The following is a 17,826-nucleotide window of genomic DNA, read 5'->3' as shown; positions in this document are numbered from 1 at the left end:
ACTCACCTCTCCAAGCAGCCTGAGTAATGCCTTCCTTCTGTACCATTGCTGCAGCCTCTGTATGGTACTTCCAAGAGCGTGCAACATACTGTATATGACGGTGTATAAGATGACCTTTTAACCCTAAAAACAACCCCCAAAAATGGGGGGGGGGGGTCGTATTATACGCAGCATATATAAATGTGAACCTTAAGAAAACTCCAGGCTGGCCCAAAAAGAACGTCCCTAATCTCTCAGCCTGCTGGATGTGCCGTAATACTGTATGCACCATAGCTTCGGCTACATACAGTATACCGTGCTGAGCCAATCACGGCGAGGGATGTATTCTATTAATGAATACAAAGCCTGCTTGGATTGGCTGAGTCTGAGAGGCAGGCTGATGATGTTACAACCCTGACTCAGCCAATCCGATCTGGCTTTGTATTTATTAATAGAATACATCACTTGCCGTGATTGGTTTTAGCGTGGTATACTGTATGTAGCTGAGGCTACGGTACATACAGTATTACCGCACATCGAGTGGGCTGACAGATTAGTGCGTGTAAACAAAACGGCTGCTAGACAAGACCCCATCAAGTGAAGATGCATTAAAGAGTATGCCAAGGAGTAAGTGTACATTAAGAAGAGGCACCCCACATTGAACTTATGATGTCAGATGATGAACATGATGAGAATTTTGATGGATTTTAAGTACTGGTAAGTCATAACCATTTTAACTAAAATTATGTAAATCAAATCTGATGTTTTTAAATAGTGTTGCCTCAGAAGAGTGGTAGTCTTATATGGCGAGTGCAGCCCAAAACCTATGTTTTAACTGAAAATTTAGGGAGTCGTCTTATACGCCCAGTTGCCTTATACGCCAGCATATACGGTAATTCCTTTCTCTAACCCCTATGTCACTACAGGACAACAGTGTTGAAGGAGGTGTAGAATAAAACCATTGCACATGGCGTGGGACACAGGCATCTGGCACTACTGGAAGTGGAGAATGCTGCAGGTTTTTATGGAGGCGGCGGCATTGGAATGAGGGTAAGGTAGGAGACCATGGTCACTGAAGATGTGAGTATACAAGCTCTTTTATTTTAGGGCACCTTTCTTTGGGATTTTCTTTAACTCTACAACTACCAGAACTGGTAAATTTCTACTTCAATGGAAAATTCTGTGACTTTGTGAAATACAGTGAAAAACTAAAAATTTGAGGCCACAATAATCCTAACCATAAAGTAAAGAAAAGAAATGGCACTTCATTATCCAGACAGGAACAGGAATAACATTTTTACTTTTTTAGTATTTTTTTTTTAATATAGTGTAAAAATTGTATTATCAGTGAAACTTTCTCCTCTAAAAAGTAGAGAACCCAACAGTCACCTGCAGGACCTGGAGCTCTGATGTCTTTGTTTTTAATGCAGTCTGTGACCCTGAGAAGCCACATCACTTGAGATAGGAAGAACACATGTTGGCAGTTATCTATGTTGTCAGATGCTTGGCAGCCAAAAGACTGTGTGAAAATAGAATGGAATCTTGCCATCACCTGCCATACCCACAAAGTAACCATTTTACCAGCTAGGTGCAGCATGTAAAATTATTTCAGACTCACATTACAACTTCTGAGTGCCAACAATATGACTAAAAGATATTAATGAAGACTTTAAAGGCATAAGTACAGCATGCTACTTTTTTCTTTGCACTTTGACAGAGGGGTATCATTACTATGACATATTGACAATTATACACACACTAGTGTTATATTTCATGCTTTATTATTGTGAAAAATATGTCTCCCTTTTGCTTTTTGCAGTTATTATACTGTTCTCATGCGAAAGCCACAAACCTTTATCTCTTTGTATTTTGTTAGGCCCAGACCTATACTATGAATCCAAGTCTGCACACAGAATGATCTTTGTGTGTAAAATATGTATACAAATTTACTGTGATAATAAGAGGAACTAAACATAAATAAATGAAAGTATATTATAATATCACAGTTAGTGATGGCTGAATCTGTCTGGATTCAGTTCACCAAAGGTTCGGAGAATTTTTTCATATTCAGTGAACCTGAAGTCTATTGCATTGTGTTGATAAATATTGTCTATTTTAACACTAATGGCTAAAGTAATTTAAAAAAGTAAGGTCATGGGAGTCTGGGCACTGCCATGGGAGCATGTACCAATGCCAAAAAACCCACTTTGGTTTTACTACAAGAATTATTATACAGCAGTGTAAAATGGGCCAGCAGGGGGACAAATTTATTTAAGCATATTCTAACCATCAATTGTGTATGAATTGAATTAATTCACTAATTGATTAATCCCCCTTGTAGGGGTGTACCCCCATCCCTGAAAAACTAGGTATACACAAGAGTAAGAAGAAGAAACTATGGGTACAAAAACTATATCCTAACAAGTGTCATTGCAAAAATGTATAGATTTTTATTAACACATCATAATAAAACCATGGTACATGTTAATTCTTCAATTTTTTCAATACCTCTACGAAAACCCCATGAATAATATATAGCATACATTATATTTAAATACATTTCCAAACACAGAAAGTTCTTAACATTCATTAATAATGGGTCTACAGAAGATTCTAAATGTGTTTCATGGACAAAGGAATCTTCCTCAGGAGAACCCAGATGGCAAAGATCTACAATATATGAATATATTATGAAATTGTGTATTTTGTAGGAACACACATATATATAGATTTACTGTATATAAAGCAAAGTACAGATTGCCATGCACTTACCTAAATCGCCTAATGGAAAGATATAACCAATATATTAAGGGCATCCATGCCATTCATGTGCATGAACCCCAAATGTTCACTGAGAAATAAAAACCACAGGAGACAAACGATGCCTTACCCCAGGTGCAGTCTGTGGATATTGTGATAGTAATGAAGAACCTCTATGTTAATTACATAATCAAACAATTTATACAGACATTTAATCGAAAAAAAACTACCAAGTGTGACACATCGGGGTTTCATAGCTTTAAGATAGTGCCAAAACAGTGAGGTTACTCCACGCCTAGGGCTTTCCTGCCTACTTTTAAACAAACATCAAAACTTAACACAGGTATGTCTTCCCATGCAGGGGGTTCTGGACATCAGTGCAAAAACACACATTCAGCCTCCTGGCTCTCATGTGGCAGCTTTACTGCTCCAAGTACCTCTTCAAAGTCCCTACTGAACTTTAGTACCTTTTTGGTCCTCTTGGCCATGAAACACATCCCAGTGTTTATGCACATACCCTGCATCACAGCTCTGCGTCTTCCTTACAGTTTCCTAGCTGTTTCTGTCCCTCATGGACTTTCTTTCAGGCTCGGGCCTTGCTCTGTCCCGAACCTAGACAGCATGGTATACACAGCAGGTCGCACGGCTCCCTATACACACTGTCTCCCAGGGGAGGGTAGGGCTCTGACCTCTATCTTTGGCTCTTATATGAATGCAGAGTTTGATGAGTTCTGAGGGGTTAAACTCTTCTGGCCCTAGTAAAATATCCCACTAAATATTCTATGTAAAAATTACAGCCGGCTAAATTGATTCAAAGCATATTATTCTATCCCCAAGACATACAAATATAAGGCAAATGGGTAAAAATAAAACTCCATTTAACTTGTAAGCTTTCTCCACCAACATGGAAGGGGCCTAGAGATAAAAATGCATCAGTTCAATCCCTAATGTTCCAGGTAATACAATCTAAAACCCTATAGGTCAACATATCCTTTAATAAACACAAAGGAGTGATTTTCTAAAGGTAAAAAGGCTGTTGACTTTGCAAGGAAATGTTCACTTTGCAAGGGAATTTTCCTTTAGCTTAGTGAATGTGGTGAAAATTCCCTTTGCAAAAAATACCCAGTCATATGCAATTAAAATAAAAAAACACAGTATTCTTGCTTACACATGTTTGGATGAAGGAAGTCAGCAAAGCTAAGGGAAAATCCCTTCAAAGTGAAAATTCTATGCAAAGCCAGCAGTCTGTTTGCCTTTAAAAAAATAAAGTGTCTACACTATCTCAAATCCAAGGATCAATAAAGTCCAAAATTAAGGACCAATAGTGGGGCATATTGGTTCCAATACCATCTCATTAAAGAGGAGCTCCAGTCTCCCTCTGTAAAAATGAAAAGTCAGCATCTACAAATACTGTAGCTGCTGACTTTTATTATAAGGACACTTACCTGTCCAGGGATCCAGCGATGTTGGCACCCAAGCCGATTCTTCAAATGTCTTCTGATGCAGGTGCCTGGTATCTTAGGTAAGGGAAACAGCCGGTTTCCTACTGCACATGTGCAAGACCTGTGTGTGTCCCAGAAGGATGTGGGGGGAGGAGAAGGGGCCGAATATCATTGAAGATCACTGCACAATCTGAGTAGGAAGTGGGAGTAGGTACCTGTCAAAACCAGGTACCTGCTCCCCCCCTCCCCCCCAAATGTGGCAAATTTGGCAAATTTGGCAGTAGAAGGGGCATGGTGCAAACAAGTGGAACTTACCTTTTTGGGTGGAGCTCCGCTCTACGGTGGGAAAATGTGATTTTACTAAAAATATGTAATTCTCAAATAGATCCAACCTCTAAAACATCTTTCTCCTTGAGAGAAATGCTAAAGCAAAGTTTCCTTTCCACCTATTTCTGTAGTCACAGGTCAAGTATCTATGGAGTAGCAGCCAAATCGCATAGTCAGAGTCAACCACATAATGCAGGGGCATACAGCTAGTGACCTCCCCAATTTTTCACCATTTCATACCATCATACCGTCCGATGACTCCCCTAGCTTGACATCCTGCATGTACACAGCATAGGCTGCAGATGTCTGTGTGCAAAACAGCAATGTTTAATGAAAATAGGAGCTGCAGGGTATCCATTAAGTCCTGCTTGTGCTCCTACTGAATGTGTGTATTAACATCATGTTCAAATCTTTACTATCTGCGTTCTCCTGATGAAGTGGACCCTTGGTACATAAAACGTGTTGAGAACTCACTGTTGTGGGAAGTATATTGATATTTATATATATATACTGTGAAATAATGCCAGGGTTTACAAGGAGATATTGAAAAAAAAAAAGTTGTGATCTTAATATGATTATTTAAATAAAATGTATCCATTTAAGCAATGACACATGTGAGGATATAGTTTTTACTTCCCATAAAATCACACACATATTTTCTTTTCATTTTTATGTATACTCAGGGATAATAGGCCTAACCTGTGTATGGCTAACTTTCATTTTATTTATGGGGATGTGGGGGTGCAGTAAATGTTATAATGTGAGGCAGTATAGGTTATTTTTCTTTCAAATGATGCTGCAATGTGCAAAAGGCAACTTCAAGAACTGATTGTCAGTAAAAAGTAAATACTGTGCTTTGAGCACTTCAAACTTAAAAAGGCCCTATTACATAGAAAAAAAAAAAGAAAAGAAGATGAAAACCCTAAAATACGACCCCTAAAAAATACTTTTTTTCTAGTAGGGAAACCTGGTAGCAAAAAAAGGTTGCTTTGGATGAGACAGCAACTAAAAGTGGCCACTGACATCAAATCAACCACAAAATAAAATTAAAGCGGTACTAAACTCCGCTATGTGACTTTTACCTATACGTAAGCATATAATAAACCCTACCTGTAGGTAAAATGAATATCTCCTAAATGTGCACCATTTAGGATATATTCCCTTGTTTTGACATTACCAGTGCATGCACTCTGAAGGAATGGCATACAATTCCCTTAAAGCTCTGTGCTGCGGCTGTTACTCCAACATGCATGCACAGAAGTGACGTCACCGTGGCTTGCCTATTCAAACGGCTGAAGCCCGTGAACCCAGAAGGAAGACCAGGTGAAGATGGAAGCCCTGTCAGGTGTGACAGCACACCACTGGAGTTCTTCATAATGTGCTAGTATGAGCTGTATTCTAGTACCATATGATATTACCTGGCAGGGGGACTGGACTTTTTTTTTGTAATGACTTTACTACCACTTTAAAATAAAAAAGCTCATAATAATAATAATAATAATAATATAAATTAAAGCAAAGGGGATTACTGTAAAAAACTAGGAATCAGAATGAAAATATAGTTTCCTAAATTACTTTAATTTCTGCCAGCATTCTGTATAACAGCTTCCAATTCACTGACTGCTCTGTGCCACCCTCCTTTTATGTTGAGGAAGCTGTCTTATCCCAAAGCTTCCCCTTTTGTCCCTTTAAAGGCCGGCCATACATGGGTCAAATTCCGAATAATTTTCTTTTTTGAAAATCTTATCTAACAACGTTCGTTCAAATTTTTCACCATCAGTGAGCCACAGCAATAGCCGATTTTCGTGCTGCCATGTCGGAAATTTTTTGAAAAATAAACAATTTTCTAATCAATGATGGGAGAATCATGTGAGAAATATAATCAAACAGAAAATGCGCATGAGCACAAGAAAAAAAAATCCTGGAATGAAAAGAGGATTCCCAGCCATGAAAATTATTTTCTGTAGCACCATGAAGTAAAATTGAAGGCTTGGTTGATCGAATTTCGAAATCAATGGTGGCATCATCTGATCACAAAACGCACAAAATTTCTGATTTTCGAAAGGAAATTCGTTCAGAATTTGACCCATGTATGGCCTGCATAAGCCCGCTGGGTATTGTAAAAAAAAAATAAAAAATTCTCTTGGGCAAATCTGCACATAAATCCACAAGGACAGCAAATTTCAAACCTGCAAGACTCATCTGAAACCCATGGTAGCAGTAAACCGGAACATCATCCTTAATTACAATTTAGAAATGGTATAATTAAAACTACTTTTAGTGTTATGGAATTTGCATGCATATTGAACTTTGTTAGATGCTATTCTTAAGATGCTCATATAAGAATAGCATAATGAATATTATGCAATCATACTAGTTAACTATAATGTACATTTGGTTGCAAGCTTCAAAGTACACATACATTTAATTTAAAAACTCAAACAAGGCATTCAAGTAGAAAATAACCAACCCAAAGCAGCTAGTTTATCATAGATAAAAGTACTGTGTTAATTAGCATATTCATTCAACAGTTTCACTTGCTAGTGCTGGTAGCTTGATCTATTGGTAAGCATCACAGGCTTAAATAATATCGTTGCTTTTAGACTCTGCTAAAAGCTTCAGGTGCAGAATGCTTATAATCAATAAAACATTACTCACTTTAAGAAGACCGAACCAATGCTGTCTGTAGGACTCAGAGGAGAGCAATCGCTTGAGCTCGGTACACTTGCTAGATTGTCATCTAAGAAAACAGAATCTTCCATTTTGTTCATCTTTTTTTTTTTTTTGTATGTATAAAATCACCAGCAATAGCACTTGATGAGTACGTATAAAATCACCAGTGAAAGCACTTAACAAGGTTAAAAGCCGAGAGTATGCTGCAGTGAGGAATGTCGTGAAGCAGTAACTTTTACAGCCCCGGAAACAGTATATGCTACTGGCTTGAATACAAGTCAGTCCAGTTTCTGTACATGTTAATGAGTAACTTGTAAGTATTGCAAATGATACAGATTTAATTTGAGGTCACCATTCTTAAAACCCAGACAAGCTGCCAAGGCACAGTTTGTGCTGACATTGATAGCAGTATTTTACTGTTACATGTCATGGTATTTTACAGAAAAAAGGTTTTAGCTATTATTGAATCACTTGGGCTGTTTGTACAATGTCACCCAAACAAACTAATCAAGGGGATATGGGTATTGATTTAAATTTTGTGCCAGCTTTTATTCCAAACTAAATGTTTGGTCAATAGTTTTGCTTTTTTGTTTGCATTTTTTTTAAGATTGATTGTGCTAGATTGTATAGAATGGAAAATATCTGCATGTGCCCTATATTTCACTTCCTTTATGTAACATAGCTTGCCTTCCTGTGCTATAAAACTATTTTGTTACCTCCCAGTTTATTAGTATTATACTTAATAAATGTTAGCATTATATTCATAGTTATAGTGGTCCCTGACGGTGTAAGAGGGGGAGTTCAAAGGAGTAACATCTATGTCTTTGAATGGGCATCAGGCATTATGTACAGCTCATTTTCAACTTTCACTAACCCCCTCCCCCAACAAAGCAGACTGTCCGTGAAACAAGTATATGAGTTTGGTTGGTGAAGGTGAATGTACAGAAGTTCTCCACTACTTTTGTCTGTTTATTTCTATTAATGCCATATAATATAAAATGGGGTAACCCCCTAGTCCGTAGGGCTCAATATTGAGTTGGCCCAGCCTTTGCAGCTATACCAGCCTCAACTCTTCTGGGAAGGCTTTCCACAAGGTTTAGGAGTGTGTCTATGGGAATGTTTGACCATTCTTCCAGAAGCGCATTTGGGAGGAGTTGAAGAAAAGGCCTGGCTCGCAGTCTACACTCTAATTCATCCCAAAGGTTTTCTAATGGGTTGAGGTCAGGACTCGCTCATCCATGTCTTTATGGACTTTGCTTTGCGCACTGGTGCGCAGTCATGCTGAAACAGGAAGGGGCCATCCCAAAACTGTTCCCACAAAAATGGGAGCATGAAATTGTCCAAAATATCTTGGCATGCTGACACCTTAAGAGTTCCCTTTACTGGAACTAGCCCAACCCCTAAAAAACAACCCCATACCATAATCCTCCCTCCACCAAATGATTTAGACCAGTGCACAAAGCAAGGTCCATAAAGACATGGATGAGCGAGTTTTTTGGTGGAGGAACTTGACTGGCCTGCGCAGAGTCTTGACCTCAACTCGATAGAACACCTTTGGGATAAATTAGAGCAGAGACTGCGAGGCAGGCCTCAGTGCCTGACCTCATGAATGTGCTTCTGGAAGAATGGTCAAACATTCCCATAGACACACTCCCAATCCTTGTGAACAGCCTTCCCAGAAGAATTGAAGCTGTTAGAACTGCAAAGGGTAGGCCAACTCAATATTGAACCCTATGGACTAAGACAGGGATGCCATTAACCACTTTACCACCGGAGGATTTTGCTGTCTTACGTCCAGGCCACTTTTTGCAATTCGGTGCTGTGCGACTTTAACGGACAATTGCGCGGTTGTGCAACGCCATACCCAAACGTCCTTTTTTTCCCCACAAACAGAGCTTTCTTTTGGTGGTATTTGATCACCTGTGCGATTTTTACTTTTTGCGCTATAAACAAAAAAAGAGCGTTTATTTTGAAAAAATAACAATATTTTTAACATTTTTTTATATGAAATTCCCCCCCAAAAAATGTAAAAATCTAAATTTTTTTAAATTTTTGGCCAATTTGTTTTCTGCTACCTATGTTTGGTAAAAAAAAATCACAATAAGCGTATTTTGATTGGTTTGCGCAAAAGTTATTGCATTTACTAACTAAGGGAAAGATTTTTGTCATTTTTGGTGGTTTTTTTTTAACGAGTAATGGCGGCGATCTGCGATTTTTTTTGCGGGACTGCGACATTGCGACGGACAGATCGGACCCTTGACTTAGGGGGTACCAGTGACATTACTGCAGTAATCAGTGCTATATATATGCACTGTTAATGTAAAAATGACACTGGCAGGGGAGGGGTTAATTTTATTGGAGAGGGAGGGGTTAATGTATGCCTGGTGCTTACTGACGTGTGTGGGGGGAGGTGACTGAGTGAGTCATGGACAGATCGGATGTTCAGCTATACTGAACACTCCGATCTGTGACTCCCTGTCACTTAGGAGATCCGATGCTCTGTTTACACAAGCGGGCGGATCCCCAAACTAGATTCCCCAACGATCGGGGAAGAGCGGCGGCGATTGCCGCCGCTCCTCCCCTGGCCCGACTCCCGCTGTGAATGAAAACAGCGGGAGCGCGCCTGGGGGAGGAGTCCAGCGACGTAGGTCTACGTCGCTGGACGATAACGAACCACTTTGCCGCAGTACGCTCAATGTGAGCAGTCGGCAAGTGGTTAAAGTTCATGTGTGTGTAAAGGCATGCGTCCCAATACTTTTGACAATGTAGTGTATGTCCCACAGCCATCTTTAAGTATACTAAATAAAAGTTAGCGTCTCTGCAGACTGTTTGGATTGTTGTGGAAGCACAACGTCACTACATTGATGGGCAGACTCAGCAGGGTGCAAGCTCTGGAAGTACCTATTAGCAAATCTAGAAAAGTAGGCAGAGCACCACTCATTAAGCAAATTCACATTTGCGGTCAGGTCTAACATAGTATTCAGACCAGTGGCGATATTATCAAAGGTTTACATCAGGGTTGCTCAACCAGGGTACCTTCAGAGGTAGCTAGGAGTTCCTAGGGCAATAAGCGATTTCTACCTCTCAGAAGAGTAACCGCTGTCACCAATTACCTTTTTATCTTTCTCTTCCGGTTGAATTCTTCTCAATTACCAAAAAATGCAAGGGGTTAATAGGTAAAGGAGGATGGGGCTTGGGACTTTGAATATTCTTCTATAGTCACTTAACTTTACAGAGAAATTAAAATATTTGTCTGAAAAACTTTGTCTTTTATTTCATACAATATAAAAACATCTGTTGCTATCTGCAAAATACATTACAACAGTAGACGTATTAAATATTTTTGAGAAGGTCGACGTGTTTCACGGGTAGTCCAACAGTATTTAAAATATTCAAAGAGCCTAACCACAGGATATTTTAAAACATGTCTACAAGAAAAAGAAAATATTAACATGACAAACAGTGCTACAAATTCAATCAATATTGGTACAGGTCAAATTATCCTCAGTTTTCATCATATATCATATATATATAACATATCCATGCATAGTTCTATACATTCCTTTTGTACAGTGCCTTGTGAAAGTATTCGGCCCCCTTGAACTTTGCGACCTTTTGCCACATTTCAGGCTTCAAACATAAAAATATAAAACTAATTTTTTGTGAAGAATCAACAACAAGTGGGACACAATCATGAAGTGGAACAAAATTTATTGGATATTTCAAACTTGCGTGCAAAATTATTCAGCCCCTTTACTTTCAGTGCAGCAAACTCTCTCTAGAAGTTCAGTGAGGATCTCTGAATGATCCAATGTTGACCTAAATGACTAATGATGATAAATGGAATCCACCTGTGTGTAATCAAGTCTCCGTATAAATACACCTGCACTGTGATAGTCTCAGAGGTCCGTTTAAAGCGCAGAGAGCATCATGAAGAACAAGGAACACACCAGGCAGGTCCAAGATACTGTTGTGGAGAAGTTTAAAGCTGGATTTGGATACAAAAAGATTTCCCAAGCTTTAAACATCCCAAGGAGCACTGTGCAAGCGATAATATTGAAATGGAAGGAGTATCAGACCACTGCAAATCTACAAAGACGAAGACCTGGCCGTCCCTCTAAACTTTCAGCTCATACAAGGAGAAGACTGATCAGAGATGCAGCCAAGAGGCCCATGATCACTCTGGATGAACTGCAGAGATCTACAGCTGAGGTGGGAGACTCTGTCCTTGGGACAACAATCAGTCGTATACTGCACAAATCTGGCCTTTATGGAAGAGTGGCAAGAAGAAAGCCATTTTTTAAAGATATCCATAAAAAGTGTTGTTTAAAGTTTGCCACAAGCCACCTGGGAGACACACCAAACATATGGAAGAAGGTGCTCTGGTCAGATGAAACCAAAATCGAACTTTTTGGCAACAATGCAAAACGTTATGTTTGGCGTAAAAGCAACACAGCTCATCACCCTGAACACACCATCCCCACTGTCAAACATGGTGGTGGCAGCATCATGGTTTGGGCCTGCTTTTCTTCAGCAGGGACAGGGAAGATGGTTAAAATTGATGGGAAGATGGATGGAGCCAAATACAGGACCATTCCGGAAGAAAACCTGATGGAGTCTGCAAAAGACCTGAGACTGGGGCGGAGATTTGTCTTCCAACAAGACAATGATCCAAAACATAAAGCAAAATCTACAATGGAATGGTTCACAAATAAACATATCCAGGTGTTAGAATGGCCAAGTCAAAGTCCAGACCTGAATCCAATCGAGAATCTGTGGAAAGAACTGAAAACTGCTGTTCACAAACGCTCTCCATCCAACCTCACTGAGCTTGAGCTGTTTTGCAAGGAGGAATGGGCAAAAATTTCAGTCTCTCGATGTGCAAAACTGATAGAGACATACCCCAAGCGACTTACAGCTGTAATCACAGCAAAAGGTGGTGCTACAAAGTATTAAATTAAGGGGGCTGAATAATTTTGCACGCCCAATTTTTAATTTTTTTATTTGTTAAAAAAGTTTGAAATATCCAATAAATTTCGTTCCACTTCATGATTGTGTCCCACTTGTTGTTGATTCTTCACAAAAAATTGCAGTTTTATATCTTTATGTTTGAAGCCTGAAATGTGGCAAAAGGTCAGAAAGTTCAAGGGGGTCGAATACTTACGCAAAGCACTGTATATTGCTAAGCATTTACTTACCCTATTGGATTAAATATGACATGTAGAATGATATGAAGGGAGAGATCAAAGGAACTAGATTCACTTCCAGCTTTGTCAGAGACAAGCCAAACTTTTGATATTATCAATCCTATCGATTTTTACTTTTCGAATGATGAATTATCATTGCTTGAATTAGGTTTGAACTTTTGCCCTACTAAAAAAGTGGACAAATTTGATTTGGTGAAGGACTTACAACTGTTTGCTCGCAAACTGAATTTCAAATTTTTTTTGCTACCCCCTTCCAGACAACAGGATCTTGTTCCTAATCTGAATAGACCAATTATACCAGTCATACTCTTAAGACACTGATATTAATGGATCTCTTTTGAGACTGTGAATCCACTAGTACAAGTACAACTAAAAACACTCCTCTCATTTAAGAATATAAAAATAAATCATGTTTGTTCCCTTCTACTACCAATTCATGAGTTAAATTATTCCTGGATTGAACATTAGGGCATTGAAAATATGACAATTAAAAAGAAGGATATAAATCTCTCACGACAAGAAATGTAGACCCTTGAAACATTACAACAACGCACCAATATCGTCATTAACCACTTGCCGACCAGCCTCCGTAGATGTACTGCGGCAGGTCGGCTCTCCCAGGCAAAACCCCGTACATGTACTGTGCTTGCCTGGGAGGAGCTTGGGGGCGAGCGCGCGCCGCCGGCGGCACACCCCCGCCCCCTCTCGTCAGCTGGAAGGCCAGTGCGGATGACACCGGCGATCTCCCACTGCTGACAGAGAAGGACAGATGGCTGATGTAAACACAGCCATCTGTACTTCTCCCTGAAGTGATCACAGATGTCATGTGATCCTGCTATATAGGATCACATATCTCTGTGATGACTTCACAAGAAACACCCCCCCCCCCACAGTTAGAATCACGCACCTAGGGTCATATTTAACCCCTTGAGCACCGATACTGTTAACCCCTTCCCTGCCAGTGTCATTAACAGTGCATATTTTTAGCACTGATTACTGTAGTAATGTCACTGGTACCCCAAAAATGTCAGTTAGGGGTCTGATCTGTCCGCCGCAATGTCGCAGTCCCGCAAAAAAACGCAGATCGCCGCCATTACTAGTAAAAAAAAAAAAAAAACAATAAAAATGACATAAATCTTTCCCTAAGTTAGTAAACGCATTAACTTTTGTGCAAACCAATCAAAATATACTTATTGCAATTTATTTTACCAAAAATATGTAGCAGAAAACAAATTGGCCTAAAATGTTAAAACATTTTGATTTTTACATTTTTTTTTTGAGAATTTCATATAAAAGAATGTGAAAAATATTGTTTTTTTTTTTTTCAAAATTGTCACTCTTTTTTTGTTTATAGCACAAAAAATAAAAATAAAAGAAAACTCTAAAAGAAAACTCTATTTGTGGGGAAAAAAGGACATCAATTTTTTTTTTGGGTACAGCGTCGCACGACCGCGCAATTGTTCATTAAAGTCACGAAGTGCCGAATCACAAAATAGGGCCTGGTCATTAACCACTTGCCTACAGTGCACTTTCACCCCCTTCCTGCCCAGACCGATTTTCAGCTTTCAGCGCTCTCACACTTTGACTGAGAATTACTCAGTAATGCAACACTGTACCCATACAAAAATTGTGTCCTTTTTTTCACACAAATAGAGCTTTCTTTTGATGGTATTTGATCAATACTGGGTTTTTTATTTTTTGTGCTATAAATAAAAAAAGACTGAAAATATCGTGAAAAAACGCATTTTTCTTTGTTTCTGTCATAAAATTTTGCAAATTAGTAATTTTTCTTCACAAATTTTGGCCAAAATTTATACTGCTACTTATCTTTGGTAAAAAACACCCAAATAAGTGTATATTATTTGGTCTTTGTGAAAGTTATAGAGTCCACAAGCTATGGTGCGAATCATTGAAAATTGATCACACTTGATCACACCTGATGTACTGAAGGCCTATCTCATTTCTTGAGACAATAAAAGGTCAGAAAAGTACAAATACCCCCCGAATGACCCCTTTTTGGAAAGTAAACATTCCAAGGTATTTAATAAGGGGCATGATGAGTTTTTTGAAGTTGTAATTTTTTCCCACAATGCTTTGCAAAATGAAGATTTATTTTTTTTTATTTTTTTTTTTTTTTACAAATTGCCGTATTAACAGGTTATTTCTCTCACACAGCACATGTATACTTGCAACTACACCCCAAAACACATTCTACTACTCCTCCTGAGTATGGCGATACCACATGTGTGAGACTTTTTCACAGCCTGGCTACATACAGAGGCCTAACATCCAAGTAGCAGCGTCCGGCATTCTAGGAGCACAAATTACACATATCATTTCCTGACAACCTATCGCATTTTGAAGGCCCTGGAGCACCAGGACAATGGAAACCCCCATAAAATTACCCAATTTTGGAAAGCAAACAGCCCAACGTATAATTTTTGAGGCATAATGAGTCTTTTGAATATGTCATTTTTTTCCACAAGTTTTTGGAAAATGTGGAAAGAAAATGAAAACACATTTTTTTTACACAAAGCTGTCCATTTATGCAATATTTCTAACACATCGCATGTACATAGCAAAACTTGCACCCCAAAATACATTCTGCTATTCCTCCTGAGTATGGCGATACCACATGTGTAACACTTTTTCACAGCCTGGCCACATACATAGGCCTCACATCCAAGTAGCGCTTTACACAAAGTTGTCCATTTATCCACTTTAAGACTGGGCCTATTTTTGACACTTGGTGTTTACAAGCTAAAATCATTTTTTTTGCTAGAAAACTACTTTGAACCCCCAAACATTATATATTTTTTTTTAGCAGAGACCCTAGAGAATAAAATGGAGATCGTTGCAATATTTTTTATCACACCATATTTGCGCAGCAGTCTTCCAAATGCGATTTTTTTGAAAAAAAATTCACTTTTTTGAACTAAAAAATAAGAAAACAGTAAATTTAGCCCAATTTTTTTCCATAATGTGAAAGATAATGTTACGCCGAGTAATTAGATACCAAACATGTCATGCTTCAAAATTGCGCATGCTCACAGAATGGTGCCAAACATTGGTACTTAAAAATCCCCATAGGCAACATTTTAAAAATTTCTGCAGGTTACTAGCTTAGAGTTACAGAGGAGGTCTAGGGCTCAAATTATTGCACTCGCTCTAACGATCGCGGCGATACCTCACATGTATGGTTTGAACACCGTTTACATATGTGGGCGGGACTTGCGTATGCGTTTGCTTCTGCGCGCGAGCTAACGGGGACAGGGTGCTTTAATTTTTTTTTTTTTTTTTTCCTATTTATTTTATTTATTATTTTTTTATTTTTACACAGTTTAAAAAAAAAAAATGTTTTGATTATTTTTATTCCTATTACAAGGAATGTAAACATCCCTTGTAATAGAAATAGGCATGACAGGTCCTCTTTATTGTGAGATCTGGGGTCAAAAAGACCTCACACCTCACAACTACACTAAAAAAGAAAAAAAAAAAGAAATTGTTGAAAGAGGAAAAAAAAAAAGCAAAAAAAAAAAGCGGCCCTTTAAACCGGTTGCTAGGCAACGTCTTTTGACGTAGCTCCGGTCCTCCAAGACCATAGAGTTGAATGAGGGCCATTTTGCCCTCACTCGACTTCCTGTCTCTGAGGATCCGGGATCGGATAGTTTTCCCCGCTGCCGGCGGGTCCGGTAAGCTGGGAAAACGTCTGGGACGTGGCAGGAGGGGGGGGGGGGGCACCTCTTCCCCTGCACCGTAAGGGTAATTCCGCGGCGAATCCGCCACTGGAACCACCCTTATCTAAAAGCCGACCGCCCGCCGTTTAAAAAAATACCGGGGTTATGGCGGCTATCTGCTGCCATAACCCCAGTATTTAGCTTTTAATGGCCGACGCATATAGTCGTTAGGCGGTTAGTAAGTGATTGCATGTATATAGCAAACAGGTGACGATGACTGATGGGGTGACATGTGACGATGACTGATGGGGTGACAGGTGACAATGACTGATGGGGTGACAGGTGACGATGACTGATGGGGTGACAGGTGACGATGATTGATGAGGTGACAGGTGATGATGATTGATGAGGTGACAGGTGACGATGATTGATGGGGTGACAGGTGACGATGATTGATGGGGTGACAGATGACAATCACTGACGGGGTGACATGTGACAATGATTGATGGGGTGACAAGTGACGATCACTGATGGGGTGTCAAGTGACGATGACTGATGGGGTGAAAGGTGACGATGACTGATGGGGTGACAGGTGACGGTGATTGATGGGGTGACAGGTGACGGGCGATGGTCACTGATGGGTGACAGGTGACGGGCGATGGTGCACGGCGGTACTGATGGCAGTCTTTGGTGACCGGTGAACTTTAGGCTACGTTCACAGTGATTCTGCCCGTGATCCAGAAATCATTGCAAATCGCTGGACGCCTGTGCGTTGCCCGTGATTTGCAATAGCACCCCAAACGCTGTGCGATGTTGCTGCGAGTTGCGCCTGCCGAATCGCGGTAACATCGCGCAAACAACGCATGACGCTCCAAAGAAACTCTTGTACCTTTTTTGGGCGTCATGCGATGTTTGCGCGATGTTACCGCGATTCGGCAGGCGGAAATGGCGGCAACATCGCACAGCGTTTGGGGTGCTATTGCAAATCAGGGGCAACGCACAGGCGTCCCGCGATTTGCAATGATTTCCGGATCGCGGGCAGAATCGCTGTGATTCTGCCTGCGATCGCTACGCTCACATGTGAACGTTATGGGTGTCAATTTCTGGGCACTGATGAGGTGACTGTTGGGTGACAGGTGACATTGGGGGGGGACTGAGGACTGTGTGGGGACCTTTTATTTGTGTGATTTTACTGTGCTTTTACATTTTACAGGTACACAGAGCAGTAACTCAGTGTTTCTAGCTCTGCTCCCCTCATACTGGAAACTGTATGAGGAGAGAAGAGCTAGTAACACTGAGTTACTGCTCTTTGTTTACATTTTGTGATCGGCTGTGAATGGATTCACAGCCGATCACATAGTAAACAGTCACTGTCAGTGACTGTTTACTACCGCCGGTGACAGCTGTGTTCCTACGGAACACAGTGCCACCGACATGACCCCGCTGCGCGCTCCCGATCGCGCATGCGCGGTCATCTTGTGGGCGCCTTCATTGTGATCGGCTGTGTCATTGGAACACAGCCGATCACGTGGGAAACAGCCACGCCCATTGGCTGTTTCCCCCCTGCCGGTGACGGGGGGTGTCCCGGGGACACCCCGACACCGGCAGTGCAGGGCGGCTCGCACGCGATCGCGCGCCTGCCCTGCTTAAAGTGCCGCCGTCATATGACGGCGGCCCAGGATAATGGTCGCACCGCTCCGCCGTCATATGACGGCGGGCGGGCGGCAAGCGGTTAAGCAGCAAAATCTTCCGGTCGTAAAG

The 17,826-nt window shown here is 40.4% G+C and overlaps 1 protein-coding gene across 2 annotated transcripts in view; it reads right to left on the bottom strand.

Annotated features, from left to right (window-relative positions):
• GRAMD2B (GRAM domain containing 2B) overlaps nucleotides 1-7,358 on the bottom strand; it is a 309,850-nt gene extending 302,492 nt beyond the window's left edge. For both annotated transcript variants that reach the window (XM_082272826.1, XM_082272825.1), the window contains exons 1-2: nucleotides 7,318-7,358; nucleotides 7,167-7,281 (exon numbers count right to left, since the gene is read on the bottom strand). In XM_082272826.1, the coding sequence (XP_082128952.1) occupies nucleotides 7,167-7,279 (113 nt within the window). In that variant the 5' untranslated portion in view covers nucleotides 7,280-7,281; nucleotides 7,318-7,358. The remainder of the gene's footprint in view (nucleotides 1-7,166; nucleotides 7,282-7,317) is intronic.
• Between the last annotated feature and the right edge of the window lie 10,468 nt (nucleotides 7,359-17,826).

The sequence above is a fragment of the Pelophylax lessonae genome, assembly GCF_965119305.1.
Source record: "Pelophylax lessonae genome assembly, chromosome: 1".
NCBI classification, from domain to species: domain Eukaryota; kingdom Metazoa; phylum Chordata; class Amphibia; order Anura; family Ranidae; genus Pelophylax; species Pelophylax lessonae.
The sequence above is the reverse complement of the archived record's forward strand: the minus strand, read 5'-3'. Positions and strand labels throughout refer to the sequence as shown.